Raw genomic sequence first — 15484 nt, 5'->3', positions numbered from 1 at the left:
CATTGTAACATCAGCTGCATCAGTGTAACGATAGGAATATTAACTATGTGGGTTCCCTTACTCAGTGTGCAGTACGACGGCGGAGTTACTAGAGAATGATGACTGTATGGAGCTACAGTAATATCCAGGATACAGAGAGAAACCACTTAGAAGCGACTGCCATATGATTCAGTGTAGCCAAGCAAGGCAACGATCATGTAACAGCCGAGAGGATATCCATCTCTTGTCAGATAACGCCAACTCCAAAATCCACCCATTTCACATAGCCACCAAGTCAGAAGAATTGCGAGTATTAAAAATAATCATTGGGCCCCGGTATAACTCCATTACCACATATTCCCTCACACTGCCTACAGTTCAGCCAGAGACCCACCGATCCGCTACTGTCAACGCAGCGGGAAGGCGCTGAACCTAAAGGGAACCGGTCATCATATTTGAGACCCATAAACTACATCATGGGGCTCAAACATGAGGGATCAGACAGTCCGGTGTCTGGTACTCACCAGGCGCCCCATTCCAGCGCTGTGTCTCCGCAAAGCTGCCATGCAGATGCAGCGCAAATCCTTTTGGCACGCACTCTCCAATTCATCTCTATGGCACAGCACACGCACATAGGCTGAAAAAAAAAGGGGCACGCTGTGTGCAGGCTGCAAGGACAGAGCTGGAACAGGGCTCCATGGTGAGTAAAAACACACAGCTTCCTGGACTTCCCGTTGGAGCCCCATAATATAATTTATGGTGCACAAACGTGATGACAGGTTCCCTTTAAAGAAAAATGGATACATTGTTTATCTGAATGTATTAAGAAAACTTAATTGGAGACAGATTTCGATATGGAGTCGGAGTTTACTTGACTAGTGGCAGCTCACCAACAGGAAACCAAGTTGATAAATAAAGGTCAACATCTCAGTGCAGAATTATGGGCTCACAGTACCCAAGTATTCAATGAATTAGAGTGTAAAGGTTTCCAAGTCTTCTTGCTAGTGATTGAAATTAGACAGGACTCTGGACCCCTTCTACTGGTTTCTGGTGTTTGCAGAATGGGAGAAGCACAAAATTATCTGTTTGCGCTAGGTTTCATTACTGCCATAGAATGTAGACCAATTCGGAATGAAGGAAGTATCGGTCTAATAGACTGGGTTACTGTAGCTTCGTACTGAAAAACAATACGCTGAATCCAAGTTTAATATTTTGGTAAAACAAAAATATGATCTTGTAATATTCACTTGTTGTTTCCACTAAGAGAAAACACCTGTTGCCAAAATTAAACTAGCAGATCAGGTTTCCACACCTCCGTTATATTTCTCCTCTGCTATAAATTAGTAACTAACCAACCCCAGGACAGACAAGGTCATCACACTGCAACACCTCTGCTCATAGATGAGGCATGACATCAACATTAAAAAACAGTATGATAATTACTGGGTTATGTAGCCGGGTGTAAAGCTGGGCAAACACCTACAATAGCTGCTGGATAGATACTTGTGGAGCCAACTATTTCTAACATGCATAATTTGGAAAGGGAAATCACTTGCCGCTTGTGAAAATCAGCTGTAGGAGAATAATGCCCCATATACTTCAGATCAGAGGTGTAACTTGAAGCTTCTTGGCCCCAATGCAAAACCTGGAACGGGGCCCCCCAACTATAATGCTTTATTCATAGTGCTAGGCTCCCTATATGGAGAAGAGAGGCCTTATGAGCCTCCTAAGGCTCCTGGGCCCGGGTGCAACCGCATCCCCTCCATCCCCTATAGTTACGCCCCTACTTCAGATCAAAATCCGCTAAGTCTGGCCAAGTTTGAGTTTAACTTTATTTACGCTGGTCAGTTGGCTTTATCTGACAAGGGAGATGGATAACCTATGGTCAGCTTTAAGCCCTGTAATACAAGGTCTAGACAATCCAAAGCACCAGCTAGGAGGTTCACCTGCACACAGCCAAAGCTGCAAGAGAGAATGTACTTCTTATATAATACCAATATAATAGTTGGATGGAGCATCTGACAAAGACTGAAATAATGGCGTCTTGTCCTGCTTGATGTCATACGGTGACAGAAGAGGAGCAAGAGGAAGTGGTGAGATCAGTAGCAGCGAGTGTGTGTTAGTGAGTATGTGAACAGGTATAGCATCAGGCTTAGTTTATGAAATCTTGCAGAAAATGACTGATTACAATCCAGGGAAATAGACAGAAGCACACTAGTCAGTGGACACACAAAAAGGGAAAGTACGGTCATCCTTCTGCTCAGTACTATGAACAAGTTATGTATGATCCCCACCAGAGCCTCGCTCATGTAACTTCCAGCAACAGGCACTTGTGTTCTAAAGGCTGTACCCACTTTTCTTTGGGGGGGAAACCCTTCCTATCACTTAAGATGGCTATAAAGCGCAGACTCATGCCAGAATTGTGGATTCAAGGTACAGTAACCAATGAATTACATATAAGCCAAAAACTCCATCCCCACCTGCTCTCAAGATCCAGAGCTCAGCACACCTATGATCCTGGCCATCTCTTCCAGCATGGCTTGGGCAGGCTCATGGGCATGTACTGCCACCCTTAGCTGAGTGCCATAGAGCAGTGGGGTAGTTCTAAGGACATGCATGAGCAAGTAGCTGGGACCACCACAGGATCTTCTTTAGAGCAATTATGGTGCAGAACAAATAGTCCTTGTTAGGGGCTAAATAATCTACATGTCTAAATACAGAATTGCCAGCAGAATTTAGTCATTTTCAATTGCATGTGTAAGATATGTGGATTTTGGTATGGATTTTTACATACAGTGGAATATCCAATGGCATATGGCAAAATGTTCCAGTACATGTGAAAGCCACCGAAGAGGACTTGATCAGCTAGGACAATCCATTATCTACATGTGGCAATCACCCTAATGTGGCATAAAAATAAGAGGTGACTGCTAAGCTTAAAGCAGCCCATACACATGCAACTTTGGCCAAGAGCGTTTTTTTTCTTCTGCCAATAGGAAGTGGATAACTAGGGCTCTTTTACACCACGACCTGTCGGGCGCAGATGCCCAACAAGTCGTCCCAGTGATAATCACTCCTGTGCTTTTGCACAAAAACGAGCACTGCTCAGTGAATGGATGCAGAGGGGGTTGGGGGATCATTCTGGCCCACTCGTCTCCATTTCCAATAAACAGCCAGTCGGTCATAAGTGAATGACTGTGTTTACATGGACCAAGCCGTCATTCCGTTTTCTGCATGCAGAAACTGGACACACAAGAAGCAAACTGATTGCTGTTCAATCGGGGCATGCATTTACACCAAATGTTCAGATTCTCACTGGATGCCCCTAAGGGTGATTTTATGCAAAACGATTTAAATACAAAGCTAAATCCATCTTTTGGAGTTTTTTCTTTTTAAATGGAACATCTAAGCGAACAAGCAAAGTGTGTCATTGCTTGCTTGTGCGTACTATGTGTAAAAATACCCTAAGGCACTGCCAGACACATCAGGTAGTGGTGTCCCATGACTCAAATGGGAACAAAACACAATAAATGAATTTACGGATAAGGGCACCGATCAATGGATTTGTAAACAGAATATTGTTAGAAAGAAAAAAAAAAAAAATTGGACTCATCTGGTGTGGAACGCCCGTTGAATGACAGGCATCCACACGCCAGTCCAAGGGGGCCTTATATTAAATCCAATACACAAATCCCTGGTATCGTCTTCATGGGACGAAGGGAGAGCCCATAGGGAAAGAGTACTTTGGTCGTATAAACACAATGGGATACTATACTAAAAACCCCACACTCCTGGTAATTGGAGACGTTAAAATGTGAATTATGTGGATGCATTTACTTTGTAGGAGGAGTCCTGTTGCAGATAGGACTCCTTTAAATCCAGGTGGGCCTTCCGTTATCCAGAATACGTCTCGGGTAGTTTCAGTACACAGTACTTGTACGAATACTGTGTTACTCGTCAATAAAACATGGTGTAGAATATGCAACACGTTTAGTAAGTGTGTATAGAAACCTTTTTCAAGCATATTAGATTGATTTGGCAAGTAGTATGTATAGTGGCAGTCTGGGAGAGCATGAAGGGAAGGTTGGAGGAAGGTGGAGACTTCATTAGCCCACCTATGGGCTGTACTGGAGGAATCCCATTGGACAACGGGGTTGCTCTGTCCACTTCAACCTAAATCTCCTTTTCGGTTGATCCCACACTGGCACGGGGCACGTGGCCACATGCACGACATGACGGTCACATGATACTGCTTGCCAAAGCAATCTTATATACTTGGAGAAGAAAAAAAAAGGTTTCTATGCAAACCTTCAAAATGTGCTGCATATTCCACTTGTCTACACCATGTGTTATGAATACTTTGTTACTTTTCAATAAAAGTACTATGTACTAAAACTACCCAAGAAGTCTTCCAGAACACTGAGGACCCACCTGGATTTAGAGGAGTCCTATCTGAAACAGGACTCCTTTACGCAGTAAGAGCACCCGTATAATTCATGTTTTTACTTATTGAAGCTCCAGGAGCGCGAGAGGTTTTTACTATATTATCCCATCATATGAGAAGAGAGGATTGGGCATGTTAAAATGTAACATATCAGACCTTCACTTCCTGCAGATATTTGCTGTTGGTGGAGGGCCAAAATTTTGATCTCACCTGTTCTGCCACCTTAACTTATAACCTTACTTAAATCCTTGGTGCAATGTTGGCCTCATGGTTAGAGGCCAGTAACTTGATCTCTGTCGCTCCTGCAGGCATTTCTCCACTTGGCTGAAGTGCTACTCTGAGCATTCTCCTGCTGGACTGAAGTGGGCTAGTCTCCTGTAATTGCTGCTAATTAGGGATACTTGAGATGAGCACCAAGCTCCGAATCTCTTGTATTCCAGGTGCAATGTGGCAGAAACAAAAGCCTCGAGTGCTAAACAATCATCATCATTGTAGAACTGGAATTCCTGCAAGGAACCATCTCTGCCAACTGCAGAAGTCAAGCATTAAAAGAAAGGTACTCTCAACCACCCTGGAGTGTGTCTTTAAGGTGCAGCCAGGATAACCCCCAATTACGCAAATATGTTAGTCACCTGATGTCTATAGTTGTACCAGCCATTGGAGCCAGCCACTAGGATCACCCAATGTTTGCCACCATCTTCTGGATCCTCAATGGGCATCGCTGTGGACAGGGCCACAAGGGCCAGCAGTAGAGTCATGGAGATCATTGTGAACCTGAGGAGATAATACAGGGTAAGGGAAACTGAAAACAGATCAATTATGAAAATGCTGATTAAAGAGCCCACAGTAAATAAAAGGGGGGTTTCTCCCGCCTGCAGTGACGTCAGAATGAATGGAGCTGTGGCCGCATACACATAGCTGCAGCTCCATGCATTTCAATGGGGCTAACAGAAACAGCTGACGCTTGTGCTCTGCTATGCCGATTGAAAATGAATGGAGTGCCAACGCACAATCACTGCTCACAGTGCTGAGGACAGGGGAAATGGGACCCTTAGGGCTGGTGTGACTCTCAATGGCAATACTCCCGCCAATCAGAGTTACTACCTATCCTTACGTGGCTTCAGCAGTTACAGTTTGAGTATTATGGATGCTTTGCATTGGCGCACATGCCCCTCGGGGTGCCCGCTCTTCCACAGTGTTATGTTCTAGCGACGCTATCAGGGCTTCTGAGAGATGCCAGGAGATGGAGGAGTTGTTCATGGCATACGTCAAAGTGTGCCGCTACCTCCAGCTGCTTTACTTTTATACGGGCAGTCCGCAATGGAGGCCCCCATCTAGGCCATGCTGCTCCGTTTCCCTTCATCCAGTCATCTCTGCTCGATGCACCACTGAAGGAACTTGTGCGGCACAATCCTCTAAGGCGAAGAGCAATCAGGACAATTTGTAGGGTAATTAATAACTGGCAGATAGCAGTGGACTGTAGGACAAGAAGCAGGCACTCCGGGGATTTGCTTCAGTTCACATCTCAGGCCAACTCTGCCCCAGGTAATACTCTTTAGTTACCCTCCAGGGGGTCAGTGTCACTTGTGGGCCGTCATGCGGACAGTCACAAGGACTAGATTCTGGTTGTTCAGCACTTCGCAGTCAGATTGTGCAGAGGTCACATTGTATCTGCTGATGCGGCCAGAAGACGAACAGTTATACAGAGACCAGGGACATCAAGAACAGACAATTCATGGAAATATTTATTTTCACAGCCAATTGTCTTAGTGTAGCTTCACACAAGGAGACTATGAAGTAGCTTTCAGAGGACTAATCAAGGACAGTCGTTCTGTACAAACATGGCCATTAGAGATGAGCGAACGTACTCGGATAAGCACTACTCGTCCGAGTAATGTGCCTTATCCGAGTACCGCTGTACTCGTGCTGAAAGATTCGGGACGCGCTGCAGAGCGGGGAGCTGCAGGGGAGAGCGGGGAGGAACGGAGGGGAGATCTTTCTCTCCCGCCCGCTCTGCCCCGCTCCCCGCTGCGACTCACCTGTCAGCAGCGGAGCGCCCCGAATCTTTCAGCACGAGTACAGCGGTACTCGGATAAGGCACATTACTCGGACGAGTAGTGCCTATCCGAGTACGTTCGCTCATCTCTAATGGCCATAAACATGGTGATTACTGAGAATTCCCTCACTAGTCATTTCAGTCCAGCTCACAAAAAAAAAAAAAAAAAAAAATTGCTGCTTCATCAAAGTGGATCATTGGTGTAAAGTCAAAATGGTAAGGCCTAATGTCCACGGGCAAATTTGAACTGCGGATGATCTGCAATTCAAGCCGCCCACAGGGAGACATGAGCGGCCGCAGCTTAAATTAAAGCACACAGATTTGTTTTGCGGATCTTTTGGTCCGGAAAATAAATCGCAGCATGCTCCACTTTGCTGCAGTTCCCACATGGACGGCTTCCATTTAGGTCAATAAAAGAAGTCCAGTTGCGGACGGGCCGCAATCGAATTTCAGGAAAGAAGGAGATTTTATTATTTTTTTAGTCTCTACTGTGCATGTGCACACATCCACAGTGAAAATCCGGACAGGTAAGCACGGTCCTCATCCGTGGACAGGGCAGATTCCGCTGCGGGCTCCGCATGCGGAATCCGACCCGCCCGCAAGAATGAGGCCTTAGTCTTTAAAAAAAAAGACCCTAACAAAAATGTTTTCATGGAGCTTTCCCTACGAACAATATCTTAGGAAACTACTAAATGATAAGCACTCAAGCAACGGTCAGTCGTTCATATGCTTCAGCGCCATTTCTGAGCTATTATTCAAGTGATAGTTCTGTGTAAAGGAACCCTTAGCCAAAAAACATTGCCCTCTAGGTTATTACTGGCAATTTAGGGTCTATGGCCGGTGGCTAATTAGAGTCACGCCAAGAGTCAACCAATTTTGTATTTGTAAGTAATCACCTAAAGAAGCAATAAATAAGAATTACACAACTTGTGGCCCTTCCAGATACAAAAGCTCTTTTGGCGCTTTTACACGAGCCGACAGTCGGCTAAACGAGCGCACGAGCGCTGTGAGAATCTCGTGATGGTTTTTATGTTGACTTGAAGTCAGCGATACAGACCTGTGAACGAAGAATAAACTATTTTTTTTGCATTTACACGGGACAATTATTGCTCAATTTCGTTCGTTTGAATTTTGAGCGCTAATCGCCCCATGTAAATGGCCCTTTAGAGTTCACCTACCCCAGGAATCTGTATTAGTTGTTCTCGCAGGACTGATTCTCTACAGATTGGTCACAGCACCAATAGGGGAAGTTTGTCTGAGATTTCAGTGTGGAAATGCTGTAGATTCACCACAGCTTCCAGCCATTACAATGCAGAGAGCGAAATCAGGGCGAAAGTCTGACATACTTGTTACGGAAAAACAGCAACAGATCTTTCTGAAAGAGGCTTTGTGTGACCACCCTTAGGCTGGGTTCCCAAGGGATGTATTTTCAGCGGAAATCTTGCGGTTTTGCCGCAGCAAAAAAAAAAAAAAAAAGATTTCCACTGGGAAAGCTCAGCTTCAAAACCCGTGGAACTTAGCCGTGGGTTTTGGAGCGGCTTGGCCGCATGCTTTTCGGAAAAAAAAAAAAATAGACATGCTGCGGCCGGGAAATCCGCGCCGCTGTGCTGGCCAATGCTGGATTTGCTGCAATGGATTGGCCGTCCCGTGTGGACGAGATTTTTCACAAATCTCGTCCACGTGGCTGGCTAATACCAGGATTAGCGGCTGCAGGCAGATTTGCCGCAGCGAAATTCCGCACTGAATTTCCACGGCAAATTCGCCCTGTGTGAACCCAGCCTTACTGTGCTGCCGGCAGATAACTGGTCACCACGCCCTGCCGGGAAATTACGATTATTCATCTCATGCCAGGAATTCTCAAAAGGCAGCAGCCCTATTGAGAGTTTCATCACACTTTGGAACGGATCATATGACTTTGGAGAAATGCTGAAGTGAGTTTCATAGAAAAATGAAGAAGCAGATATTTATACACAGAACCCGCAGCAGCCACATGTCCTGCTATGCACGATAAGCCCATCAGACTGTCACACAGCCACCGTCTACTGATGAGACACCAGAATGGCACCAATAGCAATATAATGGCTGCAGAACATCTCAACACAAACCCCAAAATGTGGCCTAAATTTCGATTTCTATAATAAACATAACTCATTGCTTTTTAAGAGGGGTTGTACCAAAATCCCTTTTTAGCCCCCTATGCATAGGATGGGGGATAAAAGTTTAATATGTGGGAGTCTTCCGCTGAGACCACCACCAATCCCAAGAATGGGGGGCCCGTATTGCACCCCCTTGTAGAGTGGAGACTGAATGGAACTATGATCAAACTCCTCCGTTCATCTGCAATGGGGCTGCCAGGGATAACGGAGCGCTTGTACTTGGCCATTTCCATCAGCCCCACAGAAATAAACGGAACAGCACGTACATGCTCGGTCACTACTCTATTCAATCACCTTATTACTGTGGGGGTAGTAGGGAAGCGTGCTCATGGAGAGGAGAACGATGGGACAGGGGATCCCCATTCTCAGTATCAGACTATCACCTATCCTATGGGTATGTAATAAGATATCATTTTCGGATAGCCCTTTAATACAGGAGTTCAGATGCAGAATGAATAGTTACTTCTGCTGGGGAGCACAATGGGGCTTAATTACTATTGAAAATTTGACAGCTTTCTGGCGCAAATTGCACCTTAAGGGCTCCTGCACGGTGGCGATATCGGACAGTGATTTGCAGCCCAATATCGCCCTTGCAATCTTTCTGAAAACCTCTGGATGCAAGGCATTTTCACATGGAAATAGCCATTCATCCCCACAGCAGCTGTCACAGCCATGGCAGGAGATCGCGATGTTCTCACATTTTTATTGGGGCGGCGCTGCTGCCATGGCCCCATTGAAAACATGTGGAAACCCCTGGATGCAACAGCTTTGCATCCCTGCGGGGCTGTATGAATCCCCTGCTGCAGTTGTGACAGCCACGGCAGGGGATCGCGATTTTCTACCACTGTTTTTAAAACTAATGACAGCAAGCACAGATCAAATACCGATGACATATGGTTGCTCCATCATTTGTAACATATCCATATTACAGAATCTCTATTATGGACGTATTACAAAACATTTGCGCAAAACTGGCCTTATGCTGCACCTCTGCTCCAATAGGGTGCAGTTATGATCAGTGACTCCAGCTTAGCAACTTTATCTATTGGTATCTGAAATCCATCTCCTCTTTCATTAGAGGCTCTACAGACGTTCACACAGCTTGACAATCAGGCAAGAACGGCCATAGGAGCGTTTACTTGCCCAATCATAGGGCTATATGATGGTAGCATCAATCAAACAACGAACAAGCAAACGCTTGTTCATCAGGTGCTCCAATCTTAAAAGCAGCACCACAAATAATTTTTGTCAGCAGCAAATGTCCCCACGTGAAGGGGGGAGGGGGTGTATTGTCGACAGCAATTAAACTGTATGGGGGACGGACAATTATTCATCCTGTATACTGTCCAAATTAGCCTGTGTGAAGGCCAGTCAAACATTGACTGATCTCATTGATCAAGCTGTGTAAAAGCAGCCTCAGGCTGCTGCTGTTGTTCCTCTCCCCATACTTTACACTGCTGCTCTGCTTGTTCAGATTGAGGACTGATAATTCTTTTCTTGCTGTAATAACTATTATAAAGTACTTAATTTATCAGTGAGGAAAAAAAGCAGTAAGAAGTACATAGACCAGAGAGTAGGAGCTTGAAGAGGGACTGTAAATAATGTAATGTATATGGATACGTTTAGTAAAGGTTAATGTACAAGCTATATCCTCTGAAAGTACTAATCTAACATGGAGATAGAAGAATGTTCACAGGGAAGAGCTGTCCGCTCAGCAGTCACCAGACTAACTGCAGGAAGAGAAAATCCAACACCACAGAAATGGTCAAATGGGAAAAGGGTCATTTAATAGGAAAAGGGTCAGGATAGGTCATCAACAGTTGCCATGCAGGAAAACATCGCTCATGTGTATGACCCCATTCAAAAGAATGGGATTCATTTTTGCGCGTCTCGCAACGTACACGTCTCCGCAATTTTGATGCGCGTGTGAAGGTGGCCTAACTTTTGATGACTTTTCCTCAGGATAAGTCATTAATAGTTTATTGGTGAGGGGGTCTAAAACTTGGGATTCCTGCCTTATTCACTGACTGCAAGCAGGAATCTTGAATTGTTGAGACATGGAACTTCAAAGACTATTAGGAAGTTTCAGAACTGTTTTGTAAATAAAGCTCTATCTGTGTATTAAAGGGGAATTTCTGGCTTTTACTATTGCTGATCTATACTCGGGTAAGGTCAGGAATATATGATCAGGATGGACCCGCAGCTCGGGATCCCCGCCAATCAGCTGATCCTGCGTCCCGCTGTCAGCGCTGTGGGGCTTGATGTCATCACTGGTGGTCAGGGCTGGAAGTGTAATAGACGGGTTCGCTCCCACTGAGACCAATGGCAGTGAAGCAGTCACATCTGGCTCTGACTGCCATGAGGAGCTGAAGTGTAATAGGAGGCATCAGTCTAATTGATTTTAATGGGAGCGTACCAGTCTACTTCCACCAGTGATGACATCCAGCCCCACTGCGCTGATAGCGGCCGGAGGATCAGCTGATTGGTAGGGATCCCAAACTGCGGGTCCATGCAGATCGTATATTCCTGTCCTTACCCAAGTATAGGTCAGCAATAGTAAAAGTCAGAAATACCCCTTTAGTGGCACGCCCGGAAAATCCCCGGTTATAATGTATTCTTTCATTACAAAAAGAAAACGTTGCAATGTGATTGTTGCATTCCTGAATAAATAATTGCAAAATTAAATTGCATTGTTGACTCATTTAAAAAAACCTGCCCTGTGAGGCATGAGATGGTAATAAGAAACCTGCCACTGAAGGGGTTAATACATAAATAGAGCTTTATTTACAAAATAGTTCTGAAACTTCCTAATAGACTTTGAGGTTCCTTGTCTCAACAATTCAAGATCCCTGCTTGCAGTCAGTGAATAAGGCCACTCTTGTTTACATCCAGAGGCTGAAACCAGTACAGATCTAATACTTCACAGAGATGACTTAAGCTGCCTTCACATCTGTCCCAGAACGCGCGATCAAAGGTCCCGTCGCAGATCCAGCCCAAAATACTGGAGGAAACAGCGCCGCATGTAGCGCATGGAAACTGAACGGATCCCATTATAGTCAATGGGGTCTGTTGGGCTTCATCATAAGAGAGCCCTGTTCGGGGGATTCCTCTTCCCTGCTCCCAGAACAGAGCAGAGAAAAAAACAGAACCCCGCCACAGCTGTGATGGTTCGTTACAATGTATCAGTCTGGAGCTCGGAGGGAGGGGGGGGGGGGGGGTTGGCGGGGGGAGAGAAATGGAGCAAACCCTCAGATGTAATGTATATATTATTTTAGTCTGAAGCAGCCGTCACCACAATGCCTTCATCTTCCTGTAGCTAAAATCTTTAAAAAAAGTGATGAGGAACTGAAACTTTCCATTATGTCATCACTAAATGATCAACGGGGGTCCAACAGCCAAGACCCCCAATGCTGGTCTACGTAGAAGAGCCACAGCATCAGTATCATTATTTTTCTGCACAGCGGGTAAAGTTTTTGCCCCTTTCGTGCAAGAACGATTCTAGAAATGGACACTTTCACTAAGACAGCCGCCCCGTGTAACCAATCAGGGGATCACCATAAGGATGTGGCAGATTCGGGAGAGCGATCATCGCGCAGCTGTATACATCACAAGCTCCGCCCCCGTGTGACATCTGGAGATAACGGTTGATTAAATCGTCAAGTTTGCTTTATAATCGTTAGGTATAATTACACACAGCGACCGAACGCTCAGAATAAAGCGTTAGATTCTCGCTGATCACGTGACCTGCAAATCATTGTTCACCTATGGCAGACCCTTTTGTATTAGCAGGCATCATAACAATTCGCCGGGGCGACTAACAGCGAAGTTATGATCCAACGAACGCTCAAAACCGACCAATTATTGCGCAGCATAGATCTACATCAAGTGAAAGGTCACAAACTGCTTGGCGCACACTTGCGCCCTCTTACACTGCAAGGTATCCTGGAAAAGTCACCGGCACACGGAAGTGGCGCAACAATAGGTTCTGCAGGGACATTCCCGGACAATGAGCAATAAGGAAAAGCCTCCTTGCCCAGACATTACAGAAGGGATACAATGGCAGCGGATCTCTAACATGAGCCGTACAGCCATGCCCAGACAGGTCCAATGCAGGGAGCCATCACTGCCTGCACAGAGTGGCTGCTCCCCCAGGGGGACAAGGACAGCACTGGGCACACAAGCTCCTTGTACAGGGACTGCTCCCCCAGGGGGACAGGGAGAACACAGGTCACACAAGCTCCTTGTACAGGGGCTGCTCCCAGACTGTACATACAAATAAGCTGTGCCCTACGATCAGCGCGTATCTCCCCACATATCTGCTATATTACCTGCTTCGCGGTTCGCCACAGCCTGCAGATACTGCACTATCGGGACAGCAGCCCGTTCTATACACAACAACAGGGGGCGGGGCGTTCAGTGACTGGCGGCTCGGCAGACCAATCATCAAGCAGGAATTCCGAGGACAGCCAGACAGTTGGAGCATCCAATTACATACCTGTCCATCCCAGATAGTCCCGCCCACCAGTCATGTGCTCCTGGATACTGCTGACCGTGACTCATCGATTCTGTGTTTCCATTCCTGGGGTCTCTGGCTAGTTGATGCGGGCGGGAGGATGTTGTATATGGTGGTCCCCGGTATAAGGGGAGGGTCATGTCATCATATTACCATGAACTGATGCTTATAGTCCTCTAGTGGTGCCCCTGCCGGTTATGGTCACACCTGTGGCGTTCATAGATTGGCCTGAAAATTCCAGACAACATAGTGAAGCGGTACCGTTTAGTCTGTCGACGCGCATAACAGTCCCGGACAGAACCCGTTATAGTCAATAGGCTCTGTCTGGCATGTGCCAAATCCGCACTTCTGCTTTTGACGTTGTTTCGTTCATCGAATAAAGCCAAACAACAGAAAGTTACAGCTCAAGTCGTCTAGTACGAACGAACCTTTAGGCTGCTCTCACACAGGCACTTGGAAAAACACCACAATTTCGATCGCGGCACTTTGCCGTGATTTTACTTTTGTTTTCTGCGGCCATCAGCAGGTTTTAGCGCACCCCATCGTGATAAGGTGTGCTTAACGCAGAAAAATAGAGCAGACAGCACCCAAAACTCACCACCATCCAGCGCTGCGGTCAAATGCATGTCTTTGAGGCCCTATTGAAATCAATTGGAGCGTTATACCACGCTTACCGTGGCGTTCAAAACACTGTGGTAATCGCGGTAAAAAACGGATGTGTGAGAGTGGCCTCAGGCCAAGCTCACACGAGCGTAATTTGTGTGTTACGTGCGAAATGTACGCATAATGCAATGTTCCAATGGCCCGTGAGACCTGAGAGTGTGTTTCGGTGGATGATGTGCATGATGCCTTCACAGCTCATACAAGGCTTCATTGTCTACGTTCTGTCAGTTTACAAGATCTCCCCGACCATGGCCGCACCGCACACACCAAATGGCTTCCATTTAGAGATGAGCGAGCCTACTCGGTAAGCAGTTACTCGAGCGAGCATCGCTCTTCTCGAGTAACTGCTTAGTGATCCGAGCAGGCTCGGGTGGGCTGCGGGGGGGGGGGCGGAGCTGAGCGGGGAAAAGAGAGAGAGATCTCTCTCACTCTTCCTCCCGCTCCGCTGCCCCCCGCCCCCTGCAGCCCACCCGAGCCTGCTCGGATCACTAAGCAGTTACTCGAGAAGAGCGATGCTCGCTCGAGTAACTGCCTTACCGATTAGGCTCGCTCATCTCTACTTCCATTACCAAATAACATTGCCAGCAAGAGACTCTGGAAGGTCCAAAAGCAGCTGCAATATCCCGTAACATCCCCCCACATACCCCGTTGGAAGCCTGTCAACTCGCCCCGTGGCAATCTGCACTGGGGTATGTCTGTGGGATACTCTCCTTTAGGCCTCCTTCACAAGCACAGCTGCTCCAGGAGGAAAGAGAGATGAAGCCCGGCAATGCTTTAGGGATTTCCCCATAGCAGGGAGAAAGTGGGGAGTGGGGCTCCCAGAGGGATATCCCCATAGAGTGAGAGGGTGGGACAAGAGAGAGAGGGCAGGGACTAGAGGGCTTCTCACACGGATTCCCCATAGCAAAGAGAGATGGGGCGGAGCTAGAGGTTGGATACCTCTAGCCCCACCCTCTTGGGGAAGCTCTCTAATCCAGCTCCTCTCTCTTCCCACCATTAGGAGATCTCTTGGGTAACCCACTGCTGCGGAGAGAGGTGGAGGAATTCCCCGCTGCTTACAGCGGAACATTTAAAACTGCCTGTCCAGAAGCACGTTTTAAAATGTCCCGTTGTAAACTTCTGTTAGTCCCCGCAGGGATTAAGGGAACCCCGAGGAGATAAACAGAACCCTCAGGGCTACCCCTCATCCCTGTGGGGACTAACATTTTAAATGTCCTGCTGTATACTCCTGTTCACGCGGGTATTAAGGGAACTCCCCGGGGGATGAATGAAACCCTTGGAGCTAACCCTCATCCCTGCGGGGAGTAACAGGAGTATATAGCAGGACACTTAAAATGTGCTTCTGGGTGCAGTGACGCCGCTACTGCTTGGAATTCCCTCGGTCTGCAGAAATCCTCCTAATGACAAACCTAAACTCCCTCCCCTTCCCTTTTTGTCCAGCTCCCATAGGAGTCTATGGGAACTCCTGCGCATCATGCACCAGAGATAGCTCAGGTCCCATCTTATCACGCAGCACGGAACTTAGATGCAGGCATTGCAGTCGCATGTCCTATCTTTGTTAGGTGCGAGTATTTAGAGTGTCCAAAATTCCCTCATCTGACGGTTCTATAGGAAACCATTGGTTCTAATAGACGCAATTTTTTTACGCGCCTATAGTGCATAAAAGCCACGCC

At 46.7% G+C, this 15484-nt stretch overlaps 1 protein-coding gene across 1 annotated transcript in view; it reads right to left on the bottom strand.

Annotated features, from left to right (window-relative positions):
• LGMN (legumain) overlaps positions 1-13062 on the bottom strand; it is a 35079-nt gene extending 22017 nt beyond the window's left edge. The window contains exons 1-2 of the mRNA XM_066607528.1: positions 12964-13062; positions 5056-5197 (exon numbers count right to left, since the gene is read on the bottom strand). Of these exons, the coding sequence (XP_066463625.1) occupies positions 5056-5190 (135 nt within the window). The 5' untranslated portion in view covers positions 5191-5197; positions 12964-13062. The remainder of the gene's footprint in view (positions 1-5055; positions 5198-12963) is intronic.
• Between the last annotated feature and the right edge of the window lie 2422 nt (positions 13063-15484).

Source organism: Eleutherodactylus coqui, chromosome 6 (assembly GCF_035609145.1).
Source record: "Eleutherodactylus coqui strain aEleCoq1 chromosome 6, aEleCoq1.hap1, whole genome shotgun sequence".
In the NCBI taxonomy this organism is placed as follows: domain Eukaryota; kingdom Metazoa; phylum Chordata; class Amphibia; order Anura; family Eleutherodactylidae; genus Eleutherodactylus; species Eleutherodactylus coqui.
Note: the sequence above shows the minus strand (reverse complement) of the source record. Positions and strands in the feature narration are given on the sequence as shown.